Below are 25,860 nucleotides of genomic sequence, written 5' to 3' on the forward strand. Positions count from 1 at the left end.
CTTAGAAATTATCATCCCATGTGTCACCCATGTTCTCTCTTTAGTATTTAAGTCTGTAGGACCCCAAATATTCAGGAGACATAACTTAATATTACAATCAGTCTCTTTGCCCAGTACTCGCTCTATACACTTCTTCAATGATAACCAATATCTCTGAATGTCTATACACTCCCAAAGTGTGTGTGTGAAAGTGCCTTCCTGCCTGCATCCCTTTTTGCATCTAGCCTCAGTACTGTATCCCATTTTTATCAACATTGGTCCTGTTATGTATAATCTATGAAGTATCTTTAGTTGCATAAGTCTAAGCCTTGAGGAGATGGCAGTCTCTCTGGGAGAGGCCAAAGCTTCAAGCCACTCCTCGTCCTCCAAGCCCGCGACATCGTGGTCCCACTTGGCTATAAGTTGGAGAAGGGGGTCCGTCGTGTAATTAATGAGCTTTTTATATATTAGTGATATGGCTTTCTTCGGGAGATTCCCGTCTAGAACCTGATCTTCTAGTGGGGCGGAGTCCGGTGATGTCTCTCCCTTTGTAATCACCGCGAGCAACGCATGCTGGATCTGTAAGTACCAAAAATACTCAGTGTTAGCTAGTTCATATTGCACTTGTAGTTGGGCAAAGGGGATTACTCCTTCCACTCTCCAGAGATCTCCAACCTTAGAGATGCCTATTAAGTCCCAGCTGTCAAATCCGCAGGTATGTCGCAGATTGCCCAGTAGGTCTGTGTCCCAGAGTGGGGTTGCTAGCGTGATCCTACCCTCCCATCCCAGGCACCTCGTAGCCGCCCGCCATACCTGGACCACGTGTCCAGTGGGTCCCGACTGTTTTGTCTTGGCGGTAGTAGTGTATAGCGTCCCTGCGAAGCTTCCCCCCCGGGAGGAGCCATCTGTCCATATTAAATCCTGGATCTCCCTGTGGCCTATACGTACACTGGTTTACAGCGGCAAATAGCGCCGCCCATTAATATTTCTTAATGTGGGGGAGACCAATTCCAAAGTCATACTACCTTCGTGTGAGATTTTGCATGGCAATTCTGGGTGGTTTACCGCCCCAGAGTACCTCTCTCATGGCACAGTCCATAGCCCTGAAGTATTCTGTTCCCACTGGATGCGGTGTGTTCTGTAAAACATAAGAACCGTGGAAGGGCCATCATTTTAAATAAGGCTGCACGCCTCAGCAGGGACAGTGGGAGTGACTTCCAGTGCAGGACATTATTCTTGAGTCGCTGCAGAGGGGGCAGGAGATTGCAGTCATAAAATCAAGTCGAGTCTTTGGAGACCTGGCGTCCCAAGTATTTGAACCCTGTCTCTGCTATTGTGATAGTGAAGCCCCTGGGCAAGGATGGCTGCCCTCCACTAAGGACATAGATGACGGATTTGGACCAATTGATCCTGTATCCAGCAAATCTGCCAAATACTATGAAGATGTGAAGCACTCTATTCAGGGAGGCCGCCGGGGATGCCAAGTACAACAGAATATTGTCGGCATATAATGAAATACGGTCTTCCCAGTCCTCAGCCCATCTAAACCCCCTAATAATGGGATCTTTGCGTATCCACATCACCAATGGCTCAAGCACTAGGGCCAAGAGCAATGGGGAGGGGGACAGCCCTGCCTGGTACCCCTGCCGAGTTAGAACACGGGAGACTTTCTGTTATTGACCACTATTTGAGCAAGCGGTTTGGAATAGAGAAGGCGGACCCACCCCAAGAAGCCCGGGCCAAAACCCAGCTTCTTTAATACTGCAAACATATAGGATCATTCGATCGTGTCAAATGCCATGGCCACGTCCAGGGACACCACCACTGTGTCTTTCCCGATCGTGTTGGCTTGGTCCAGCACTTCCTGTAGTCTCCGTAGATTAAAAGAAGTATTTCTGGCTGGCATAAAACCGGACTGATCCGGGTGCACCAGCTGTGTTATAACACTTATTAATCAAGTGGCTAAAACCATCGCCAATATCTTGGCTTCCGAATTGAGCATTGATATTGGCCTATATGACGAGCAGCTGTTCTTCGGTTTGCCCCTCTTGTGTATCACAACTATCGTCGCCAACCTCTGGTCAATGGGGAGCAATACCGTTTCCCTGCTCTCTTGGAACATTCTAATCAGGTATGGTACGATCTTACTCGGGACCAGCTTGTATAGTTCTACAGGCAAGCCGTTAAGACCCGTCGCTTTGCCCACTCATAATTCTTGTTTGGCTTTCTCTACCTCTGTGTTATTCAATTCTAGTTCAAGATCTGGCCGTTCTTCCTCAGAGAGCAGAGGCAAGGAGATATCCCTCAAAAAGGAGTGCGCCTCTTCCTCTACATGTGGCGTCTGTGACGTATAAATGTCACAATAATAATCACCAAAGGCATCTGCAACCTTCTGTGGTTCAGTTAGTCTCTCCCTGGACTCCATTGCGAGCTCCACCACCCCTCTATTAGCCTGTTCCCTACGGTCTAACCTGGCCAGTAGTTTCCCAGCCTTATATCCGACTTTGTAAATCTTACTAAGCTGAGCCCTGTGTTGCGTTTTGGCCGCATCTATGGCCAAGGCAGTATAGTCCTTTATTTTTAGTCTAAGTTTGTGTCTCGGAGCTTCCCTTCCAGTTCCAGTATGTCCGCCTCCAACCTCACTAGCCACCCGTTTGTGTTTTTTAACCCCCGCAATCTGAGAAACAGCGGCACCGCGAATTACAGCTTTGTATGCTTCCCATAGTGTCTGGGCTGAGTACACGTTTTCTTTGAAATAGAGTTCTGTATCTCGTACAAGTTTCACTTTTATCTGGGGAGTCTTAAGATACCACAGATTAATCACGGCTGTTTTGCCAATTATGGGTTCTCCTACCTCAATTCGAGCCCAGATAGGTGAGTGGTCTGATATACCTCTGGCTATCTGGTTCACCTCTTTGATGTTTACTAGCTGATCCGCCGGTGTTATTATGTAATCTATCCTAGACATGCTCCGGTGAGCCCCGGAATAAAATGTATATTGTTGTTCCATGGGATGGAGCGTCCTCCAAGTATCCACTAAGCCCATTCCGCCCAGAAAGTTATGAATTTGTGTATGAGCGGGTGGCAAAGCTTTGGGGGGTTACCTATCTAGGGGAAAAAAATTGATCAACTCTTGGGTAGTGTCGGGCTATATAGGCTTGACAAACCCTGAAGGTACCTAAATATTTATTGATTGCTAATGACTGCCCGTTCAGAGCCTATGGCTTGTGAGCAAATTTATGAGAAAACTGTGCTTTAATGTGCATTATTTGACCCATTTAAAAAACACATTTTCTCTGGGGACAACGCCGACCCCCCCCCCCCCCCCAACTCAATTGTACTAGAAGTCGTCTCATTTGCTTGCTGTAATTCTGGGTAAGTATCACGCCCCACAACTTTGGAATATCACCAGCGACCACTGATACAGATGATAGAAAAAACAAATCACGGGTTTGGCGTTAGAGTTCTACTGAGACCAGAATGCACCAGTGACGAATCCCAGCAGCGCTCAGTTAAAATGTTATCCTTCCAAAGTAATTGAAGGGGGTACCACTGAGTTAGGGAACAATACGTTTTATTCAAGACAATTCACATTATAGTGTAAGCTATATAATGGATTAATACCACAATGGTCAGCTTTAAAACGCCTTTTTGAGTGATATTTTAAACTCAAGAGTCGGAATTTTGAGATGAACATTTTCGACCCCATGGGCACATAACAGCTATTTTTTGGTAGAACGCGTTGGCGTAGTGTTGCCAAAACAGGGAGCTCTCTTTCAAAGAGTCAGACCTCTTATAATCCTACCCAGAATTGCAATGTATATGCAAGTTTAAGATGAATTCTCCTACGCTTTGCTGCTTCCAGTGGGAGGAGAGACCCATCCCTCTTGTAGCACAGCACAGACATTGTCTGTCCAGCAGGCTCCACGAGGTGCTGACAGACACAGCTCTAAAAGATGAGCTGCATAACCAAGAAGCGAGACGCCTGTGACCACTGTTACCTGTTCAGACAGCACGGTGGGAGGCAGGGAGGGATTTGAAAGTATTCTGGATGCCGGCTGTATTTTTGGGGAAGGATCTATCCAATCCATTGCCTTCTCTTTCAGTCTTGCCAGGCTTTCACACGCATCCTTTCCAACACAATTTCTCCAATCAATGTCACCATTGCCGCTGGAGACATCGGTTTCTATTGCTTTATTTAACTCTGTAAAATCCTTGATATCAGCCTGGCCACATTCAACACATACGTATTCAAAACAATTCTGGAGCATGTTTGCCAGATGTCACCAGGGAGCCCAAATATAGAACAGAAATAAAAACAAACAAAGCACTCAGATTAGAGAAAAAAAAGTCAAATAAAAAAAATAAAAGAAGATTGTAGACAGTGTGCAGAATTTTTTATGTAGATGAAGGAGCACAACTGTTGCAAAATAAAGATTGCTGTTTCAGTGAAATATTCGAGGAAATCGATAAACAGACATGACAATTTAGAGTTCGTGTGAGAATGACAAAGCAACATTTGCATATTTTAAATTTGTAAGTGACAAATTTAAAAAAAAATGAAAGAACCCTCACTAAGTGAACAGGTCAGCTTACCTTTCATTCCCCCAGAAAACCCCCTCCAGTTGGCAAAGACCAGGAGCGAAAGACCCTCACGGTTGAAGTCCTTGATGGCCTGTGCAGTCTTGAAGGCGGAGTCTGGAAACCAGACTTGGCCCGCCTGCTGGATAATCTGTCGCAAAAAAGTAAAGACTTCATGTGGTAGAAAATATCACTTTATGCTCAAATATTTTACAGTCACTGGTGCAACCCAGTGACAACGGATAATTCAGAGCAGCTGCAAAACAACATGAGTGAAAAATGGGAACATTATTTTATCCGCATATAAACGTATATGCTTTGTGTTTGTAATGAGAATGCTAGTACGCATGTTTGCATTTACATTCGCGGTTACATTTTGTTCATCAATTGCGATGGTGTTTTTGCACCTGTGTAAAGACCACCAAGGCCTTAGTATTGATGCACACTTACATGCCTTTAAATTAATTTTAGTTCTGATGCTCTAAACTGTACATTTCTGCTGAGCCGTGCTAGCACAGCCTAGTCTCGTTCTAAAGTTGCCACAACGAAGCCAGCATTTCAGCAAGCGGTCGAGTCCGCTCTCATTAGTATTAACTGTACTTCTCTCTCTCAGATTTCCATATTCCTTCCTGCGAGAAGCTCTTGGCACCGGCCCATTAGTAGTTATCTGCAAGCGTCTACTTTGTCACATGTTCTGCTTCCATTGACTTGCATTTACCGAAACTGTATGCTAATTCTCAGTACATCTGTCTATTCTAGCGGTACATGCTCGACTGATGAAGGATGAAGCTCTGGTCTGTGAAAGGCCATAGGCTTGCTTTACTTTTGAAAGGGTCCCGGCTATTTTGCATTCAGCACATGTAAGATTTCATGTGCTATTCAGGATTGTGCTTTCTTTCACAAACGCATGGGCCATTTCTTTATTAAGACACACATGCAGATTATAAAAACACATTTATATGTTGCCTACTACCGCCAGGAGACTAAGCACTCTCATTTTCCATGTTATTTTACTGACCTTAATACTGCTGGTACGGTTTGAGCAGGCAAGGAATGCAGGATTGTGAGAAGCCCACCTGGAAGGCTATGGAGGAAAGTTACCAAAGGTTCTTAAAAGTGCACTCCTTTCATTTTCAGTGACGGTGGTTCAAGTTTAAGTGTGTCTCTTGGTGGTTTTAGGGGTGTGAAAGGAGGGAAGGATGGGGCAGCACAACCAGTAAGCCAGGGCTGCCCTCTGCACGCACAGCTCGGCCCTTTCCTACTTAATGCTTTGAGTAGTCCTTTCTGGGTTAAAGCATAACGTCTGAAGTACTCATTCGGCAAAGACATATTTTTCTGTATTACTGGGCTCGTGGATTTATTCTAGTATGTTCACATAAGAGTTGGTTGCCGTGTGGTGCAATCGACACACTTAGCAGTCTCCCTTATTAGGGGACTCCCTCAATAGAGCAGATTTCCTACACCAATACAACAAACTTCTGCCTGAGTGAGAACGAGCATGAGGCAGTGCGAAACAGTGACATCGCATCTGCAAATCCAGGACGGGTTAGGCAAGGTCAAAGGCATCACGTTGTTCATAAGTAGTGTACAATTTACTTCAATTTCTGTTTCCAACCTCTGTGCATGCTTAGCCCTCGCCTTTCTCTGACCAGGACTCTAAACTCATGGACTAAACAGAGACGGCTCTCACTTGAGCTTGCCTGGCTATCATGACAGCACACATTCACAAAACATCAGCTTTCTATTTAAAATAGTGGCTAAAGATGATGTAGCCCCCTTACCAGTGGCTTCCTAGCGCTACCTACCTTAGCCTCGGAGTCCAAGTTCGCAGGGTCCGCAGGTATGCACAGCTCCACCGTTCTGGTTTCAACAGCAACCACTCCAACTGGAATGCCCCCGAGCCTGAAGACAAAAGGGACCATTACCAGCCATCCCCTGTTTCAGAATGCTTCTTTTATCAAAAACCACTTTTAAGACACAAATAAACTGCCTCATTACAGAGCAGATCTACAGCGGGGACCCGAGAGATAGTGAGTGAAATAGGAGATTTGTATAATGCAACAGCGCAGCCTGAGCGTCCCTGTGTGTCTGCAACATGAAGAGAGCGGTACACTCTTCCAGTGTGTCCTACTGGGGTTCAGCTTGGTTGTATCTGTTTTAAGGGATAAGGGAAGTGAGTCACAGATGGGTACGTAAAGTAATTTACTCAGGACCACAGAGATTGGTCAGCGGTGAAGCGAAGGTTAGGATTGGAGGCTCGGTCCCTGAGTCCCCGGTCCATGAAGAAGTCTCAGATTTCGGCAGCTAGGACTAGCAACTGCCCACCGGAATCATAAATCAGTTCTGCAGATCTACGACCGTAGAAGATTTCCAGGCGTACATCTTCTGTTGGTAAACCTACACCAGACAGATTCACAGCAGACATTTGGTTCCGGTTTAGGGTTGGAATACATTTATAGGTTTTTTAAATCCAGTTTCCATGAGTAGTATGTCCTTCCTCACCCTCTCAGTTAATACTCGGAGCAGGGGTGAGCGGTGTACCCAGGGCCGTCTTTGGGGAAGTGTGACTGGTGCGTCCGCACTGGGCACTGCGCAGGAGGAGGGCCACTGACCTCAGGGGGGACCCTGTGTTTAGCAATAATAACTTACGATTTAAAAGCACCTGCTCAGAGTTCCTTGTGTGTCCAGCTATCAGGCAACAATAACAATGTCAAGATAACTCTTGTAAATAATGTTCCCGCTAGAGAGAGGGCTCAGAGTTTGTCTAGGGAGAGTTTTGACTGGCCATAAAGTAGTGTAGAGGGTTAATATGCCTGCTGCAAAGAGCAGATCTGTATTTTATATGGATAGCTGAGTGGATTAGTATAGCTATCCGTCACCAGCGCTTTAAAACAAATGATGTATGTGAGAGTGGCTATGGCGAGATGAGGGGCACTTATGCCAGGTGGTAGTGAGGGAATCCAGGGAGGGAGTCATATGGGGGGGAGGGGTGCAAAAAAGATTCAGATGAGAAAGATTGTCGCACCAGGCGCACCAGCGCTAAAGCCAGCTCTGGGCGTACCAAGTTCCATTCAAACCTGAATACACACAAAACACCAATGTCTTACTCTTGCAGATTTTTTCATCCATGCCCTTTCAGGCCTTCCGCTGCACGCCCTGTGCTTCAGAGAAGTTTATTTGGACTATTGTTTTTCGGATTGGCACTTTTTTTCTCCACCTTTCACTTTGTTCTACGTGACTTTCTTTAAATGGCACAGACTATTAAATCAGTCCCTGTGACTGCATGTGTTTGCCTAATGTTTTGCCCGGTTGTTTCTTTACTCACGCACGCACCCACCACTTCTTCTTGTTGATACCCCGTCCGCACACCCCGCCATCCGCATTTACGCAGTCACCCATCCCTCTTCTTTTTATGTATTTATTCCTGTTTATCTTTTTGCCTCCTTCCACCCGAGCTCTCGGTGTTGCTTCAACCATGTCCCTCCTGCCCCTATGTTGTATCTGCGCTCCTTAGCCTCCTCTGTGTTGCTTCGACCCCTGTTGCTTCCGTTCTCTCACTCCTGCCACGCTCACTTTAAAAAAAAAAAAAAACGTTTTTGCTCGTTTTCTTTTTTAGGTCTCGCCTGACCCAGCGCATGCGCTGGTCTGGCGAGACTTATTGAGAGGGCTCCAAAAAGTGCTACCAGGCCAGCCTAGTGCTACAGTGCATGTGCGCGGGCGCGCGCGCCTCACTTTACCGGGATTACTTTCACTTTCCCGGCCGCGCGGCCGCTTTGATGTGTGATCGTGATGCGATCACTTTCACTTTCGCGGCCGCTTTGCATAGCCAATAGGTCTCGCTTTTGGGACCTTTATAAGTATTTAGTTATGCAACTGTTGCATTGCTAAACACTTATAAGGTCCCAAAGGCGAGACCTATTGGCTAAGCCAATGCTTGTTCTTTTTTAGTTACCAAGCCAACTGAGATCGGTAACAAAGAAGCACAAGCATTTACAATGCAATTGGACTCCCATTTACGCGAGACCTATTGCATTGTAAACGGACGGGCGGGGGCAGGGGGGCGCGAAGGCACGAACAACGGGAGTGCTGGGGGGGCGAGAAGGCACAGACTGCGGGAGGGGGAGAAGGCAGGGGGATACAAATGACGACATGGCTATCATAGGGAGGCACTAACAGGCCTATAAACCAATGGGAGGCAGCATTTAGTAAAGGACAAAGACACAAGCCAATGAAAAAGATGGGTGAGGGGTGTGCGTGGCTTCTCTCCCACACTCAACTACCCCAGATCCACCCCAGAGCAGCACTTGCGCGCTGGCTCAGTGTTCGACCTAAAAAAAGAGCCACTTAATTTAGGTTTTTTGTTTTCTCGCATGCTGATTTAAATGGTAAAGTGATACCGTGACACAGGAGAAAGGAGCTGAGCGCGAGCTCTTTCGAATACTACAGTACTGTACAGTGGGCTACTACGCCTTGGCAAACTCAATTGAAGAAATGTAACCTGGTAAATGTGTGACTCGTTCTGCCTTCCTTGTTTTTACAGGCATGGCTCAGGGGCGTAACACAGGCCCCCGCAGCCCCCGCGTTGCGGGGGGGCCCCCACGATCCAGGGGCCCCCTCAGCAGAGCCAGCAAGTGTAGCGCAGAGATCCCTGTAGTGAAGAAGAGAAGCTATGCATTTTTCTTTCCTACTCGTTGAGAGTTCTCAGGGGATTCAGTCAATTACTTCTAAGATCACAGTCGATGCGCACGCAGGCAGGGTCCGGGCTTACGTGTGCAACAACCGAAGCCCCCTGGTGCACGCACAACTTTGAAAAGGCCGGGAGGGATCAGTAGCGAGCGCTCTCCCTGAGCCTCGCGCCGGCGCCTGTACAGCTTCGCGCGCACAGACAAGCTGACGTAGTGGCACTGGTTGTAAAGGGCTCAAAGGTCGAAGGATAGGAAAGCGATGGGCCTGACATTTGCCCCCTTTCTCCGCCGAGGGCACGCCCAAGGACACCGTCAGACCCGGCTTCGACTGCAGACAAGTAAATGTAGATCTATGTCCAGTGTGAGGTGAGGTCAGTCCTGGAGGGGCCGAGGGGGGAGGGCAGCTCGGCTCACCCAGGGTGGCAGCAGTCATCTTTTCCTGTCACCCGTTTTCTGCCCGTGGTCGCCTTTGACTACATTCGGAAAACAGAAAGTTGAAAAGTGAAAGAGAAAGTCCAAGTCCAGCCGGTAAAACCAGATTGGTGAGAGGTGGAGACCTGGAAACCGTGACCGAGTCAGGAGCGAGGCAGCCTGGGCAAGGTTCTTGTTGTAGTAGTAAATGCCCTAGTCGGAGTCTGCAGGGTTCCCGTTCTGTATAATAATAGTGGGCGTCCATATGTGAGGATGTGGCATAATGACCGTAGCCGCCAACTTTTGAGATGGGAACCAAGTTCGAGTCTCGGTGTGGGCTCAACATTCTGGGCAAATCTTGTAATCTCTCCCCGGGCCTACCAAAAATGAACTTGTCCTTGTGTAATGTAACGGGTGCGCATGTAAAGCGCTCCAATACTTTCGGGTCAAGTTCTATTAAACTGCAAATATAGAAAATCTGTATCTAACGATTTCTGGGAGTACCGACAAGATTACTTTAGAAGCGAGCCCAAAGTAATTTGATGATCATCCAGCTAACAAAACAGGGCGAGTCGGGCAACTAAAATTATGTGGTTTAACCAGTGGTCGAAGTGGGCGGGATCGGTAGGGCACGGCGTGCCACTACTTCATTAATTTCATAGAGCCCCTTCCCCTACTTACTTATTTTTTAAACATTTCTCCTGGACGGCAGAAATCGCCAAGGCAGATAGTCAAGGCTCAGCTTTTAGGGATGGGTGGAACGGGCACGGAAGGAAAAGGACTCTGCCTTTTCCTTCGTGCCCAGAGAAGACAAGGACAAAGTCCAGTTCTCCTGCCGCTGGCAGCTGCCCCATCTCTCCTCGTTCCCCCTATTCCCTCTCTTTCTGTCTGGATCCTCCTCATTTAGTGAAAACCGAGACTTCAAGAAACAGGTATTACCTTCTCTTTCCTCCTTTCGTTTATTTGCTCCCCTGTGAAATGGATCCAAAAAAGATAAACACTTTTGCTAGAAACATCATCTTTTTCTGACTTTTTTCAATTTTTAAGGGCAGCCTCGGGGTGGAGAGATATAAAACATTTAAAATATGAAAAATAACTAACTTACTAAAGTAAGACAGAGTGGTTGCAAGGTGGCCAGATTGATTTATTCACACCTAATAAACACATTAGCGCCACTTTACAGTGTTTGCCAGTGAAGCGCTACTTTTGTTTTCTCCTCTCTCTTTGAACAACATTGCTTTCCCTGGGTGGGAAAGTGCACTATTCCTGGAGCTACTGAAATACCTGCTTGATGGGTGAATTGGAAAACAAAATGTGTACAGCGTGTGTTCACAAATATGACCTTTTTAAACAATAACGCTTACGTTTTGTAAGGATATAAGCAATGAACATTGAAATAGGTCCCTTCGGGGCCCTGTAGTCATGTCCTTAACTTTTCAGGCAAAAGCACTCACTAATTTCTGAATAATGAGTGTAAAAAGAAAAAGGTAACCATGTTGTTCCTGCTTACATTTCACATGCTTTACTTCATCTTGCATTCCCTATGAGTGTTTGCTTTTTCTAGGATGTTGATTTTTTTTTTTAGGCAGCATATTGCTCTTGTCTAGTGCGTAATTTGAATTGAGTCACATCCAGGTGTTTATAGTGGGGCACAATTGGGTTCTAGTTGAAGGCAGTGCAAGTTTCTTTCAGTGAGGCAGTTTGGTGTTCAGTGGGGGGATAGGATGTGGCACTATGGTCCGAGCTGCTGAATTTGGGACTGGAGAACCAGGATCAGCCTTCATAACCAGTCCACCTGACAACTCCCCCTGAGGGAGCACATTCCCATGCTAGACCTTAGAAGGCCCGCAAGTTCTTAAAAGCCCTGGTGTCTTAGCACCAGCAGGTGGACCCTATTAATGGCAAGTGTGGGTTAACCTTGAAGGCACAATCCATACTGAAGTTCACCTCCAGTCTTGTGGGCAGGCCTCTGAAGCAGCACATAGTCACTGTGGTCACAGGACCCTTTAGCAGTTTGGCTCTAGGGTAGTGCGACCGCACCAGGCGCTGACCAGCCATGGTCCGTGCAGGTAACAGCGGTTGGGCAGAGGGGCCGGGTAATGGGGGATTTTGAGGGACAATGTTGAGGGAAAATTAAATAAATAATTAATTTTCCCTCTTCACTGTCCCTCAAAATCCCTCTTACCCGGCCCCACCGCTGTTACCTGGACGGACCGTGGCAGGTGCTGACTTCAGGTGGGGGCGTCGTGTTTGCAAGTATAATATGATTTCAAAAGCACTTGCTGCCTCCTTACTGGCCTCCAACAATTTTCGGCAACAGTAAAAATGTCATGATAACTCCAGTGATTAATGTTCTTAGTAGAGATAGATGGTGTTTTCTAGTGGACGTTTTGACTCATGGAAAGGAAGCGCAGAGGGTTAATGTGCCTGCTGCAAAGAACATTTACCATGCAGATCACAAAGTGCACATAATATAAATAGGTCAGTAGGTTTCTGCTTTTGTCAGAGAGACCCTATTGTTACTTGCAGTTAATAAGTTAAAATCCTAACATAGAACAGTGAGCTATTAACTGTCATGTAAGAGCTGCATGCAAACTGCAAGGTATAAATGAGAGCGTTGTGGTTTTTTCACCAGTCTTTGATTATCCTAATGTTGCAAAAAAGGGCTCATTTGGGTAGCAATCACTTCTGATTATTAAAGAGAACCACCAACTATGGTATTACATTTTAAATTCTGAGTTTGTGTTTCTCCAGACCAATCACTATTAAACTATGCTGCCTACTAGTATGGTTGTAATGTTACTCCTACACCTTGTAGTTAATGTTAAAAATATTTGTAGAGCGCATGGCTGCCCCAGCAACGGGGCGTCCCAGCGCTAAAATGAGCACCAAGAGAGACAACAGCACCTAAGATTTGGGAGAATAGCCATGTCTTCACCAGCCTTCTAAAAGTGAGGTAGTTCTTTGTCTTATGTAACATTCCTATACAGTGATTTACACACATATAATTGATTGGCTCTGTGTTGTGTGTGATGTAAAGTGCTCTGACACCCTACACTGGTATTAGTGGTGCTGTACATTTTCTGATACTTTATTATTTTGACATTTTTACACATGCTAACAGTCTCTGCAAAGATGTTGCCTTATTAGTACCAGTGGAACATACAAGTGCAGCAGTGAGAAAGGGGACCAGTCAACCTTTGCTATAAACAATTTATTAGTTAAAATCATCAGATTATGCTGCAGATGATGTATTATGTGGCTAATATGGCACAGCCATAATTATCTGGAAAACATTTGCAAACAAGAATATTTTGCCATTCATGTTTGAACTGCTCTTGTGGAAAAAGGGAGGAGAAGTGCTGATGACAGAAACTGCATGGCTGGGAGACAAATGGCTTGTGATTCCACTTTTAAGGATATATGGGACATTCTGTGATTGGAAATGTATCCCACTTTGTGAATTTATTTTAATGTCAATAACTGGTATTAACCCTTAAATTAACATGCGTAGCCATTGGTTAAATTAAAAAACGTAATAAGCTGTAACCGGTTAGTGAAATGGGAAACAAATATAAAAAATGTGGATATTTTGCTCTTTCTGCCACACCTCTGACTCCGCCCACTGACCCAATCCACGGGTTATTCCCGCCTCTGATTCTTCGCCCACAGTTCCCCTACTTTTTTCCCCCCACTTCGACCACTGGATTTAACTTATCTCTGAAATTCTTGCACTGCCGTCAATAACATGCTGAGTTACTTCAAGTGTCTGGGAGTGCACCCTGAAGTCAGACAACTCGCTCCTTATTCTCGCCCTTCACTTTTATGCTCACCCTGCACTCGCAGCAATCACAATGCACTCACACTGATCACCATGTACTCCCACCATTCACCCACTCACTCTGTACTCACAGTGATCACTCTGCACTCACAATGCACTTGCGCTGTTCATCCTGTACCTCACCCTGCAGTCACACGAGTACACTACTCACTCTGCACTCATGTCACACTTCACTCACCTGTCCCCCTCACTGCTCAATCTGCAATCTCACTCAAACAAGCCCGTCACTAACCATGCATTCATTAGTCCCACTCTGCACTTACATCTGCACCCAAATTCATATGGTCACTTCACTCACCCTGAAGTCACTCCTCCTACCCTACTCTCACACTGTTGCATCACTCACCGTGCACTCACATGGGCACTCCTACCACCCAGAAAGCGCAGAAGGTTAATGTGCCTGCTACAAAGAACGTGTACCATGCAGATCACAGAACTTAGTGTGAGAAAACTATGAGTAGCGCTATAAAAACATGAAATGTTTGTCAGAAAGGTGCTATAGAGAGATGAGGTGCATTGTTGGTGAGTGGTAGTGAGGGAATTCATGGAAAAGGAGGAAATGGGGGAGCGGGAGCCAAAAAAGACTGTTGCACCATGTGCAACCAGTGCTAGGGCCAGCCCTGGCTGGGAGTGGTAGCCCCCCAGAAGTTCGGGTCTATTTGTGCCACTGGTTTCAATAGCCCAGCCAACTAAAGACTTTTGTTCTTGCTTCTCTGATTTGTTATCTGAGGCTTAGGTCGGTGATGGCCACTGGGAAAGCAAGGGGCAAAGCCAATCCATGAATGGGCACAGGTGTATATTATCAGTCACGTTTTTACGGAATTGCAGGTTTGGGTTTGTCTTTCAAAGTTTCAAGTATAGTTGTTCTTCAGCCAGAGGCAGTTCCTGAGACAATAGGATCGCTCCTTGGCATTGTTCTGATTGCTGCCCCAGTTAAATAACCTGCTTTTGACATTATTGTTACAAATGGCGTAGCTTATATGTTAAGAGGGTTTCCCACTTTCTCATTAGAACTTTGAGAAAGACAATATAGAGGCATTTCATTTAAATGTTGGAGGTTTCAAATCGAAATATGCCAGATTTTTGGGTGGTGAGGCAAAGTGGTAGGTGGTGGGACGGGCCGCAGGGGGGGGGGCCCTCAATGTGCTTTGCAGGGGGGCCCCCTCAAGTTTCGTTACGCCACTGGCATGGCTTCTCTGTCTTGGATAACATCCGATGCTGATAGCAACAATCTGATATTTGATTTGAGCACATATCATTTTGAATGTTACAATAGCTGAAATAAAAGCGAGGTCAGCTGTACCTCGGCTTGAAAATCTTGAGAGAAAATACTGTTTAAACTTCAGCACTAGAGGTTTTCACACAGACACTATGTCCTAATGTATAATCAAACTGTCCTTTAATTCTGAGTTGCAATGTTCCTTTTTGTACCTCATTCTATTAATCTCTTCTCAAACTAGGATTGTGCTGCAAATACGAACAGTTAATTTTTGACTGGCTTGGGGAAGCAGGATTTGGTAGGAACTCGCGTTAAGAAGTGGATCTTAGAAACCCGTTTTTTAAACGGCCACAACTCCATCACGATCTCTCATTTAAAACCACAGAAAAAGAAATCTGAAAAATTCCAACAGTAATTTTGCGACAACGCCAGATGTCTGCTTTAGCTTATGACTGCAATCACGTGTTTATGGCATGGTTACTTTACCAGATTATATGTTTTCTATGCCCGGACTGCCAAGTACCCCATGTCTGGCGGCTTTAGCCAACAACACTGTGCATGCTGGGTTTTTAAACCCATGCTTTTAACAGTATGGAAATGACGTGTAACGAAATCACGAGTAGCGACTTGCTGAATAAAGCAGGCATGGCGTGAGGGCCAGCCACTAGGTTGATATGAAATGGAGTTTTTGCTCAATTTGCAAAAAACATAAATGTCAAGTCCCTGGTCAGGAATCTACTGCAGCTTGCACCTCCCACTGCCAGCACTGCTAAAGGCAGCACCAACAAAACTACTCACAATCAAACTCCTCCAATTGTGACAATTCAGACTATTACGGGCCACCCAAAGTTATAACATTAGATCGGGTGGCAGGTTTTAATAATTTTTAATGTATATTCAATTAATAAGCAAGAGTTTTGTGCTCATCTCTAAATTTGACAATCAGCACCACCATGTGTCAGACAGTCATAAGTGCCTGTGTCGACAACCAAAAACCACTGGTTCAAATTAAGCACTGGTTTTCTTCTCCAGACTTGGCAGAAACAGTACGGTAAGCATGGTGTTTTCTTACTGCAGAACGTCTGTTAGCTTACAGTGAGAAGTTACATTACAGGTACTTTTCCAGGATCACACTGAGTGCCCAAGGACACTACAAATAGAAACCTGAACTACTGAACTTGACGTCCAGTGCTTGGAGTTAAAACGCAAGTTTGCACGTGTGCTCTACTGGTTTTACATATGCCCTCTCTGATTCTTCTCCCCACCATGTCCCCGTTTCTTCTCCCCCTTCCAACAGAGATGAAAACAAGCATTGGCATAGCCAATAGGTCTCGCCTTTGGGGCCTTATAAGTGTTTAGCCATGCAACAGTTGCATAACTAAATACTTAAAAGGTCCCAAAAGCGAGACCTATTGGCTATGCAAAGCGGCCATGCGGCCGCGAAAGTAATCGCGATCACGATCAAACATCAAAGCGGCCATGCGGCCGCAAAAGTGAAAGTAATCGCGGTAAAGCGCGGCGAGCACGCCCGTGCACATGCACTATAGCTCTAGGCTGGTCTGGTAGCACTTTTTGGAGCCCACTCAATAAGTCTCGCCAGACCAGCGCATGTGCTGGGTCAGGCGAGACCTAAAAAGCACTATGAAGCGGCCAGTGCTGACTGTTTCATAGCGCTTTTTAAAATCATCCCATTACCAATCCTGCCCGCCCCCCCATTAGCCATCCCTAACCAATTGCCAAAGGCAATATCTCGCCCACAGGAGAGACCTACTGGCTTTGACAATGTTTGTTTATTTTTTGCAGTTATATATCAGACACTCGACCCAAAGGTACTGGAGTGCTTTATATGAGCACCAGTTACATTACAGAAGGGCACAACCATTTTTTGTAGGCAAGGGGAGATTAAGTGATTTGCCCAGAATCACAGGATGTTGAACCGATGTCGAGACTGGAACCTGGTTCCCAGTTCCAAAGTCAGCAGCTCTGACAGTTAGGCCACATCCTCCCACTTTTCCTTTGACACTGTTTTCCTACCTCTCTCTTCCTCCCTTTTCTGCTGGACTCTCTTTGGTGCTCTTGGTTAAGGCTTCATGATGAAAAGTAACTTCTGCCTCCCAAAATGAGGCAGGTACCCGCCACCAGCAATTGCCTACACAATAAAGCAGTGCCTTTTCCTTCACTTAACCCTCACTGACACCTCTGGAAAATTCCGCCAAAATAACAGGTGATGAGACATTATGGTAATTGGGTAAAAAATTAACAACTTTGGGCCTGACGGACAATTCTACAAACTAGGGATGTGCAAACTGGGCATGCAATTAGCCATGCAACCTATGTGGTGATGTAACAAGAGTACCACAGTCCATACCACAAGAAAGGGAACGGGGCTTTCTACCGCAGTGGGTAGCTAGTAAAAACAACAAGGGAGAAGGGATGCAGCTGTAAATGAGGTCCATTGTGCCCCTCATAGACATAGGCCCCATTCCACTGCACCAGCTGCACTGATAGCTATGCCCCCTGCTCCCCTGTATGTCTTCATCCCCATGGATCCCAGTATCCTTCCCGGAATGTCTGCCGCCCCTACAACTCTTCCTTTTTCACTTTATTATACCACCTTCCACCTTTCATTCTTCCATATTCCCCTTGCATCTCTCCCTCTTCTCCATTCACCACTGTTCTTTCCAAAACCCAACGTATCTCTCCCACTATCTCTCTTTTCTCCTGTCCCTTTCGCTCTCCCTTCTCTGTCCCATATGTCTCCTCACTTGCTCTACTCTTCCCGATTCTCTACATTCTTCATGTATATCTCCAATTTGACCTCCCCTCAATTCTGCTTTATCTTGTGACTTTCCACCTTTCATTCAGCCCCCTGTTCATACCTCTATTTCTCCACTATTCCCTCTTGATTACATTCGGCCCTGTATCTAGTCTTCGCTCACTCTTTTCTCTTGCATCACTCTAGTACCTTTTAGTCTACCTCCTGTCTCTCCGATCATGTCGCGCTGTGTTCTTTATCTCATTCTCCCCTGTACGTTTACATCCATCTGCATCTAGCTCTTTGCACCGGTCACTCTCCCTCAATACCCCTACCCTCTTGCTCTCCTTATATCATCCCCCTGTGGCCCGAAGGATATAAGTATCTCCTTATGGGGAGGTATATAGACCCCTTGTATGTGGGAGGTCCAAGTAGAGTCCAGCATCTGTGTGATAAGGAGGGAGGAGGAGGTTAGCCTTTGCATCCTGGCCCTCTATACACATATAATTCTGGTTACGCATGAGAACATCTGAGTCAGAGCCAAAGGGTTCTTCCATTTGAGCACATCTCTGGGCTCCGGGGAGACGCACCGAAAGGTGTTGGGGAGGGTGAGCCTAGAAGTAAGATCTGACTTTTTCCCTAGCCATTTGAGTACTTTTGGCTGACTACTAGGGTTGAGGCAACATCGAAAGCATCTCCAAGAGTGATCTCAGGATGACGTAGAAATAGTAATTGAGAACAATCGTGATGGTGCAATCAGGGGCAAAGGCTTTCCCGGAAGGGGCACAGAGGCCAGAGCTTGTGGACTGAAGGAGATGGGTAGCGTTGGGGCCACAGCCACTATAGTTGTTGAATAAGCAGAATCATGCCCATCTTTGGGGAGTGGCTCAGATGATTCCAGGGCTCTCCCCAATATATTTTTTATGACTTGTTTAAAGACCTCGCCCTGGGGTGGGTAAGCTGGGCCAGAAAGTGCAATCATCTGGGCTGGATGGATGATCACTAGCAAATCCTACACGACAGTTTTAAAGAGAGAGTTTGATTACAGGCTCCAGAGTAATTATTTCTCTCTATAGCTCTACAAGGATAATATTTCAAAATTAGAAAGCAAAAAATGCAGGGCTCCTGCTGAATACTCAATATCTCAGCACACAAGTCGTCCTCACAACCCGTTTTCACACCATAAGCCTTCTTTCTAGCCTTAAGACTTAACTGCCTGCTTACCCACCAACCGTGTGGGAAATGGAGTCCAGCTGTGTGTCATCCTGACTGTAATACTGTGTATGAGACCACACAGAACAACTGAGGTACAGAGTGCAGATCCTGGACCTGGGAACATTATCTAACATACCAGGGCACCATGCAGCTGTATTTGTAAAATTATACATTGGCTATAAATAGGACCGTAAGTTTGATATATTTTTAATTTATTTGCATACAAGTGCTGTTAGAACTGAGAGCCTTGGTGCGGTCTTCCTGTATTTTTGCCTTTTCCCCTTCTGTTTTCTGAAATTCGTTTTTGTTGGCATAAGGTCTCTGTGCACTTGTCCAGTGCTAACCAGTGCTAAAGTGCATGTACTCTCTCGTTTAAACATGGTAAAAATGGCTTACACCCAACTGGCATATTTAATTATAAGTCCATCCTAAAGTGGTACTACATGTAACCAAGGCTTTTAAATTAAATGCTACTGGTGGGCCTGCATCACTTATTGTGCTACTCACTTAAGTAGGCCTTTAAAGACATTTCTCAGGCTTGCCATTTCAGCCTGTGTGCAGATTTAAAATTACAATTCGCCATAGCAAAATAAACCTTTTGCCAGGTCTAAACCTCCCTTTAAAAAACATATGTCACCCATATGTAGGCTCTAAACAGCCCATAGGACAGGGTGCACTGTATTTAAAGGATAGTACACTAGTTTTAAGTTTTACATGTCTAAGTAGTGAAAAAATCCCAAGCTTGTTTTACCTTATTATATTTGATAAGCGCTAACTGTTGGTTGGGAACAGGAAGAAATGTCATGTTTGGACTCAAATGAATTGGATTTTAAAATCCTGCTTGGTGATAAAGTTGGATTTTAGATTGCAATTTTGAAAACGCCACTTTTAGAAAGTTGTGATTTTCCTGCTCTATCCTTTCTGAGGCCTTCTAGGAGTTTTCCGCTGCCTGGGCCTGTACATTTCTCCCCCATCAGAAATGCATATTAGGCCCAGACAGTGAACAATAAGACCTAGGTGTAGCTGAGAGAGAGGGCCATCCTGCCAGGATGGGAGGGGGCAGAGCTGGTTCATGCCCCTATTACATTTGAAAGGGCTGGCTCCAGCACACTCACAAAGGAAGCTGACAGAAGCCTATTGTCACCCTAGATCTCTTGGAACCTGTGCAGGGGAAGAAAGGAGAAGGAAAGAACTTTCCAGAACCAGATGTGGGTGTCGACTAGACATTTCCCCCACTTCAAAGGGTGGCACCATGTATGAATATTGGACCTCCTGAGCCACTCATCAGTACACTCCTGGACCTGTGGACTTTAAAGAAGAAGGACTGCCTTGTATCCCAGAGGACTGTCCAGCTGCTTAAGACCTGCCTTATTCCTCAGAGGACTGCCGTGCTGCTTGAGGCCTGCCTTGTTCTTCAGAGGACTGCCCTCCTGCTACAAGAGGACCGCTGTGCTGCTTAAGACCTGCCTTGTTCTTCAGAGGACTGCCATCCTGCTACTAGAGGACCACTGTGCTGCTTGAGGCCTGCCTTGTTCTTCAGAGGACTGCCTTCCTGCTACCAGAGGACTGCCCTGGTGCTTGAGGTCTGCCTTGTTTTCAGAGAGCTGCCCCACTTCTTCATGCCTGGCTGGCTCCCCAGAGGATTGCCCTGCTGCTTGAGGCTTGCCTTGCTCTTCAGAGTACTGCCTTGCTGCTTGAGACCTGGCCTGCTCTCTGAGAAGGAAGACTGGGCCTGCTCCCTTCATCCCAGGCTAACCTGGGTGACTCCAAAGGTCAGTTGGCTGACCTCTCGAAAGAGCTACAGGGATACAACAAGCTCCAGAGGCCTCCTTGCAATGCCCTGCTGACCTGCTGCAACTGGACCTTCCTGAGCCCGACTGCCCTCTGCTGCAGTGAATACCTGAGCCCCAAGAGGTGCATCCCCAGGTCCTGGACCTTTGGCTGACATCAGTTGAGCTCCTCCTGTGAAATCCTTAAATTTTGAACTCTGGGCACCAGCCTTTGATATGGTAACTTTTTCAGTGGGACTAAACTGGTCCCTGTATCTGGCCCGCACTCCATCGCAGTTGGCCTAAACTTGTGACTATGCCCTGGTCTAGAGTGAACAGATACCTACAGTTAGAGCTTTCTGCTTCTTGGCGCTACTTTTAACTAAACTTTTAAAATTGCATATCTCTGATTTTACTGATTGGGTCAGATTCATTATAGTGTCATTTTATTCATTCAATTTTACTCTATTTTTCTAAATTTGTGTGGGATATTGCTTGTTTTGTGTTTCCACATTAATTATGTTTGTGTGCTGCATAAATACTTAACATAGTGCCTCTGAGTTAAGCCAGACTGCTTTTCTATCAAGCTACTAGAGGATTAAGCACAAGGTAATTTAGTGACTTTTGTGGTTCAGCCTGACAAGGACTGTGGTTGCTGCTTGAGAAGTGTTTTCACCGCCCTCAATCAAAAACCCAATTTCTTACAAACCCCATATGTAAGGCGTCAGTATTGATGTACCGGTCATGCAAGTGGTATATGTTGGGTCTCAATGTGATGTATTTATCATATAAGCGCTATGTTGAGAGCCTGAGAGTTGATGTACCTGTTATACAAGGCCCATATGTAAGCCCTAAGTGGTGATTTATTTATCATATAATTCCCATATGAAAGGCCTCAGTGTGCTGTGACTATTTGCCTCAGGTTACTTCAGTTTAATGAATTTAGGAACAACTGCTTGATTAAACTTTTTTTGTGAATTGCCAAAGTAAAGACTATCCATTGTCAAGAATAACTGAAGTTTTTAGTTGAAAGCAACGTATACCAGGCCGGGAACCGAAACCCGTGCCGGCATATGCACAATTAAAAAACTTCTTGTGATTACTAAAATTATAAGAAATGTAAGAATAGTTCATTTAAAATGAAAAATAGGGTGGGGGGAACAAAAACACGGATTGTGGCAGCCCCTTTTCTATGTCTATTGCGATCTTAGTAAAAAAAAAAAGGAAAGAGAAGGAAAGAAAAGAACGCAAAAAAGAAGAAAATAAGCAGAATAAGAGAAAAGGTAAGTACATAAAAGGTGGTGGGTAAATGTTCGGGGATCTTAGCAAAAAGAAGGGACCAACTACACCAAACCGACATCTAAGGATGGGGGTGTTGCAGGTATGGGAGTAACCCATTGAAAGGAGAAAAACAGATTCAGCAGGAGAAGGGTTGAGATAAATGTAGGGCCTTATTTACAAGCCCTTTGCGCCGCCGGCATGTCACTTTTTCCCATATTAAGAGTGACGCACTGGTGGTGCAAGGGGCTTGTAAATAAGCTCCTTAGTCGGCTGGCAATTGGGTGTAGCCTATTGCCATTATCCTTTGTTGGCAGGTGCCTCGCAGTAAGGTAAAACTTGTTGTGGGTCATCCCCACACCGATAATCTTCAGGCCCCAACACTTAATGCATTAGGCACCTGTCAGGGCCTGGCTTTTTTAAACTGTCCTATTGTTTAGGGGCTACTGCGATTTGCATCACTAAAAATGTCAATCAGATAATTCTAAAAATTAAGCAATCCATTCAGTTCAGGTGTATTTTTTTCTTTTTAGCAAAATGAGAACGTTGTTTATATTGACAAGAATAAATTAGCAAACACAACCCTCAAATAGATAAGTACTTTTAAGGGCTCTCAGCAGACACATGTTTTTAATCCAAGGCTAAATGCTGGTCAATAGTTCCAGGCCTTCAATAGATTGTGGGGTTGTCGAATGCTCCCCACGGAGCAGATCTCAAGAAAATAATATATATTTTCTATTGTATAACTGATTTGTCTTATAGAATGTCTCTCTCGAAGGGTAACATTTAGATCCCTAACTTATCTTGATATGTCTCTGCATACTGCATGTCGATGCATATCTATATATATATTTATGAATATATTCACTGGAAAAAAACAAGTGAAGTTACGGTTACAGTAATGTAAGATTTTAAAAAATTTGAATTTCACCTAAACATACAGTTAAAGTGCAGTTAATGGTTAGGAGTGATTATAACACCTTAATGCCTGTTTGGAAAAAACTGTGAAACTCACTTGAAAAAAACACACAGTGTGAAGTTATGGTTATAAAATAATACCTGAAAACAACTGAGATTCACCAGTTATGGCTAGCTTTACAATTGATAACTCGCACAACAAGTATGGAAACAATAACTTACATACCAACAGCAACATTTAAAAATACGACATTCATTAATAACACATACTTAAACCAATGAGAACTACTACATTCATAGTCTTTTTAGGTTGAGCATTCGAGACCTCTTGTATGTACTTTGTGAGCTCTGGAGATCAGCCTTTCAACTTGTCTGCTTCCGCTTAGGGACTTTTTTTCTGTTCAACTGCCTCTATTTAACTGTCTTGATAGAAAACGACCAGTAGAGGTCAGTAAAATACCAGAATTGCTTTCTGCTTGTTCAATGGCCTCTATTTAACTGTCTTGATAGAAAACAACCAGTAAAGGTCAGTAAAATACTAGAATCACTTTAGCATTGTCAAGATTCCAGTCCATAGAAATGGTCTTCCACGAGCACCCATAGACAATAATATTTTTTTCAAATCTTGTATTTTCAGTGATATGACCACCAAAGGCCCTGATTTTATATTAAAAACAGAGCTTTAGACTAACCTATTTCCCGCTGAAAAGCAATATCCCATACCTGGCGTGTGACACAGTTTGGTGCTTACTTTCCCTCCATGTTAAAGAACAGTAGACGTTTCAGCACCCAGGCTAATGTGCTGCATAGCTAAATACATATAAGGTCCCAAAGGCGAGACCGATTGCATTGCAAATGCTTGTTTCATATTGTTAATGGTAATGTGACATTTGTCCTCATCTGAAAGATTACTAAGAAATTTGTAATTGCATCTGCAACGTCAGCAGTGAGGTCATGAGCATTGCATCTTATGTGCAAGTTATGGTTTGCATGGCTGGTGTGCGGGTTATAGTTTGCAAAACTAACCATAACTTGCGTACTTCAGTGGTTTTCGGTTTTAATTTGGAACCATAACTGCATTCTCACTATATGTTAAGGTCTAATTACAAAACAAACAATGCTTTCACTCTGACCTTATTTTGTTGAACATAGACACATATTCATATATATATAATTTTGAATTTAGATTTGCTTGTCAGATCTTCCTGCTTTTACATTTTGTATGTGTAAAGTTTCTTCATTACAATAAATAAAAAAATGAGGAATATGGTAATTTCTGCTTGATGCAATGAAGCAAGAGCTGAGAAGGGTCAGGCGGTGAAGGAATCTTACTGGTAGCAAGGTAATCATTTTTAAGTTAACTTCACACACCTGCTATCTGGCGCGCCTAAGACGCGCTTCTCAATGATGAAAAAGCAAAATATAGTTTGGAAAGGAAATACAAAGTCCATAGTTATCCTTTTTTATGAGTTAGATGCTAAAGGGGGTATCCAATGTTTGCCATGGGTGAAAGAGACATGCTAAGAGTTTGTGGATAACAGCAGATGAACTGTGTGTAAATTTAACACGTGGGTGGCCTTAACAAATGACACTAAATCGACCTTCGTGGACTTGAGCTGAATATATCTGTGCTACACAACAAGTCACAGAAGGTCACCGTATTGGATGCAGTGGCATCCTATTTACATGCACATGGTGGCTCGCATCCCAGGCCTACAGACATGATAAATCCGTGGCCACCTTACAAGGAATGAGAGGATCTGAGACCCCAGTGGTCGGCTCCTGGCCGTCGTTCTCTTCTGCATTCCGAATATAGCTGGTACTCGCCCCCACCCCCTTTTATGAAAACCACTCCCCCATGTGCCTGTCAATGGGTAATTCATAATCCAAATCTTCCGGAATATTCCGTGGAATCAGCCCGCGCCAGCTGTGATTGCCCCACGGAGAGGCAGGTAGGGGCAAGAAATCACAGGCCCGTCATCCTTTGCTTGGGCGGCGATCGTACACTTCCCGCGGAAGATGTTCCGGGCCGGTGATGTATTTGCCGGGAGTGTAAAACACCAGTGACTCGTGAAGCACGCCGCCAAGAATGTAATAACTCCCCAAAGCGCACTATCTGGGTAATAGCCTATTTATTCTGTGTCTGGAGTTAGTTACATTTTTATTGGACTTTTTTTTCTATTTAAATGTTTGTAATGAATTTAGGAGAAATGAAAGGTGCGCGAGACGGACGGCTCCAGAGACAACACAACGGTGTCCGCGTGCCAGGTTCAATTTGAGGTTTGCCGCAGAAGTCTCGGGGTTCATTTTTTCGCCATTCTGTTCTATTTGATTCCAGGATTGCGCGTGGGGAGCAGGGGGGCTGTTCGACTACTTGCGCCAGGAAATAAATTCCTCTACTGAGAGACAGAGGCTGTTACCTTTAATATGACTTTCCCAGGTAGGCCTACGATGCGCACTCCGTCTTGACTGCGCGCTCCATAGAGCATCAAAGTGCTTCATAGGCATTATGGACAGACCGTGAGATGGTTCTTGCTGCTGACAACTGCGGGTGACCTGGGGCCACAGGTTCGAACCTCAGCAGGGCCATCAACTGAGAACCACAGAGCCACCTGCCATCTACAGCTCTATGAACACCAGAGGTTGTGGTAGCTATCCCTATATGGAACACAAGTTCTCACGATTGTCACTGTAAGGGCAATCAAGTTGGACACGTAAAGAGGCTCAGAGAATTTGCCAACAAGCGATTGACGCGGAAGGTGGAATCAGAAGTCGGAGCCAGCCCTAGACCACTTCCCTATGGTACCTGGCAGTGTATTGCATGTGTATTTATAATCTGATCGTATGGCCAAGGCTGCTTTGGAGCGTATGGTACCAGAGGACAATCATTCACCGTATGACCATCCAATGGGAGAGGTGCCATCAGCTCTTGAAGATGGAGAGAGGCCTTTTGGAAGAGGGGAGCTTCCTGTTCTGTTACTGAATGTTTGATGATGCTTTATCTCCTGTCAGATTTCAGTGAAGAAGTCCGACTCAGTAGGGCCTTACGGAACCCTATTTAACCACAGGTAAAGTATGTCAAGCATGGGGACCCACAGTAAAGGAATCCTCATCTTTGCCATGCTTACCCGTCCCAGATGAGGAGAAACAGCAACTGCTATCTGAAGTCAAAACACAACCAAGCTGCCATACTGCCGACAATCCAAACA

The 25,860-nt window shown here is 45.1% G+C and overlaps 1 protein-coding gene across 5 annotated transcripts in view; it reads right to left on the reverse strand.

Moving 5' to 3' along the window:
• Positions 1-25,860, reverse strand: part of ACACA (acetyl-CoA carboxylase alpha) — a 938,215-nt gene that overhangs the window by 157,003 nt on the left and 755,352 nt on the right. For all 5 annotated transcript variants that reach the window (XM_085649480.1, XM_085649478.1, XM_085649479.1 and 2 more), the window contains 2 exons: positions 6,366-6,462; positions 4,576-4,711 (listed from right to left, as the gene is read on the reverse strand). In XM_085649480.1, coding sequence (XP_085505606.1) covers positions 4,576-4,711; positions 6,366-6,462 — 233 coding nt within the window. The remainder of the gene's footprint in view (positions 1-4,575; positions 4,712-6,365; positions 6,463-25,860) is intronic.

Source organism: Triturus cristatus, chromosome 3_2, assembly GCF_964204655.1.
Source record: "Triturus cristatus chromosome 3_2, aTriCri1.1, whole genome shotgun sequence".
NCBI classification, from domain to species: Eukaryota; Metazoa; Chordata; class Amphibia; order Caudata; family Salamandridae; genus Triturus; species Triturus cristatus.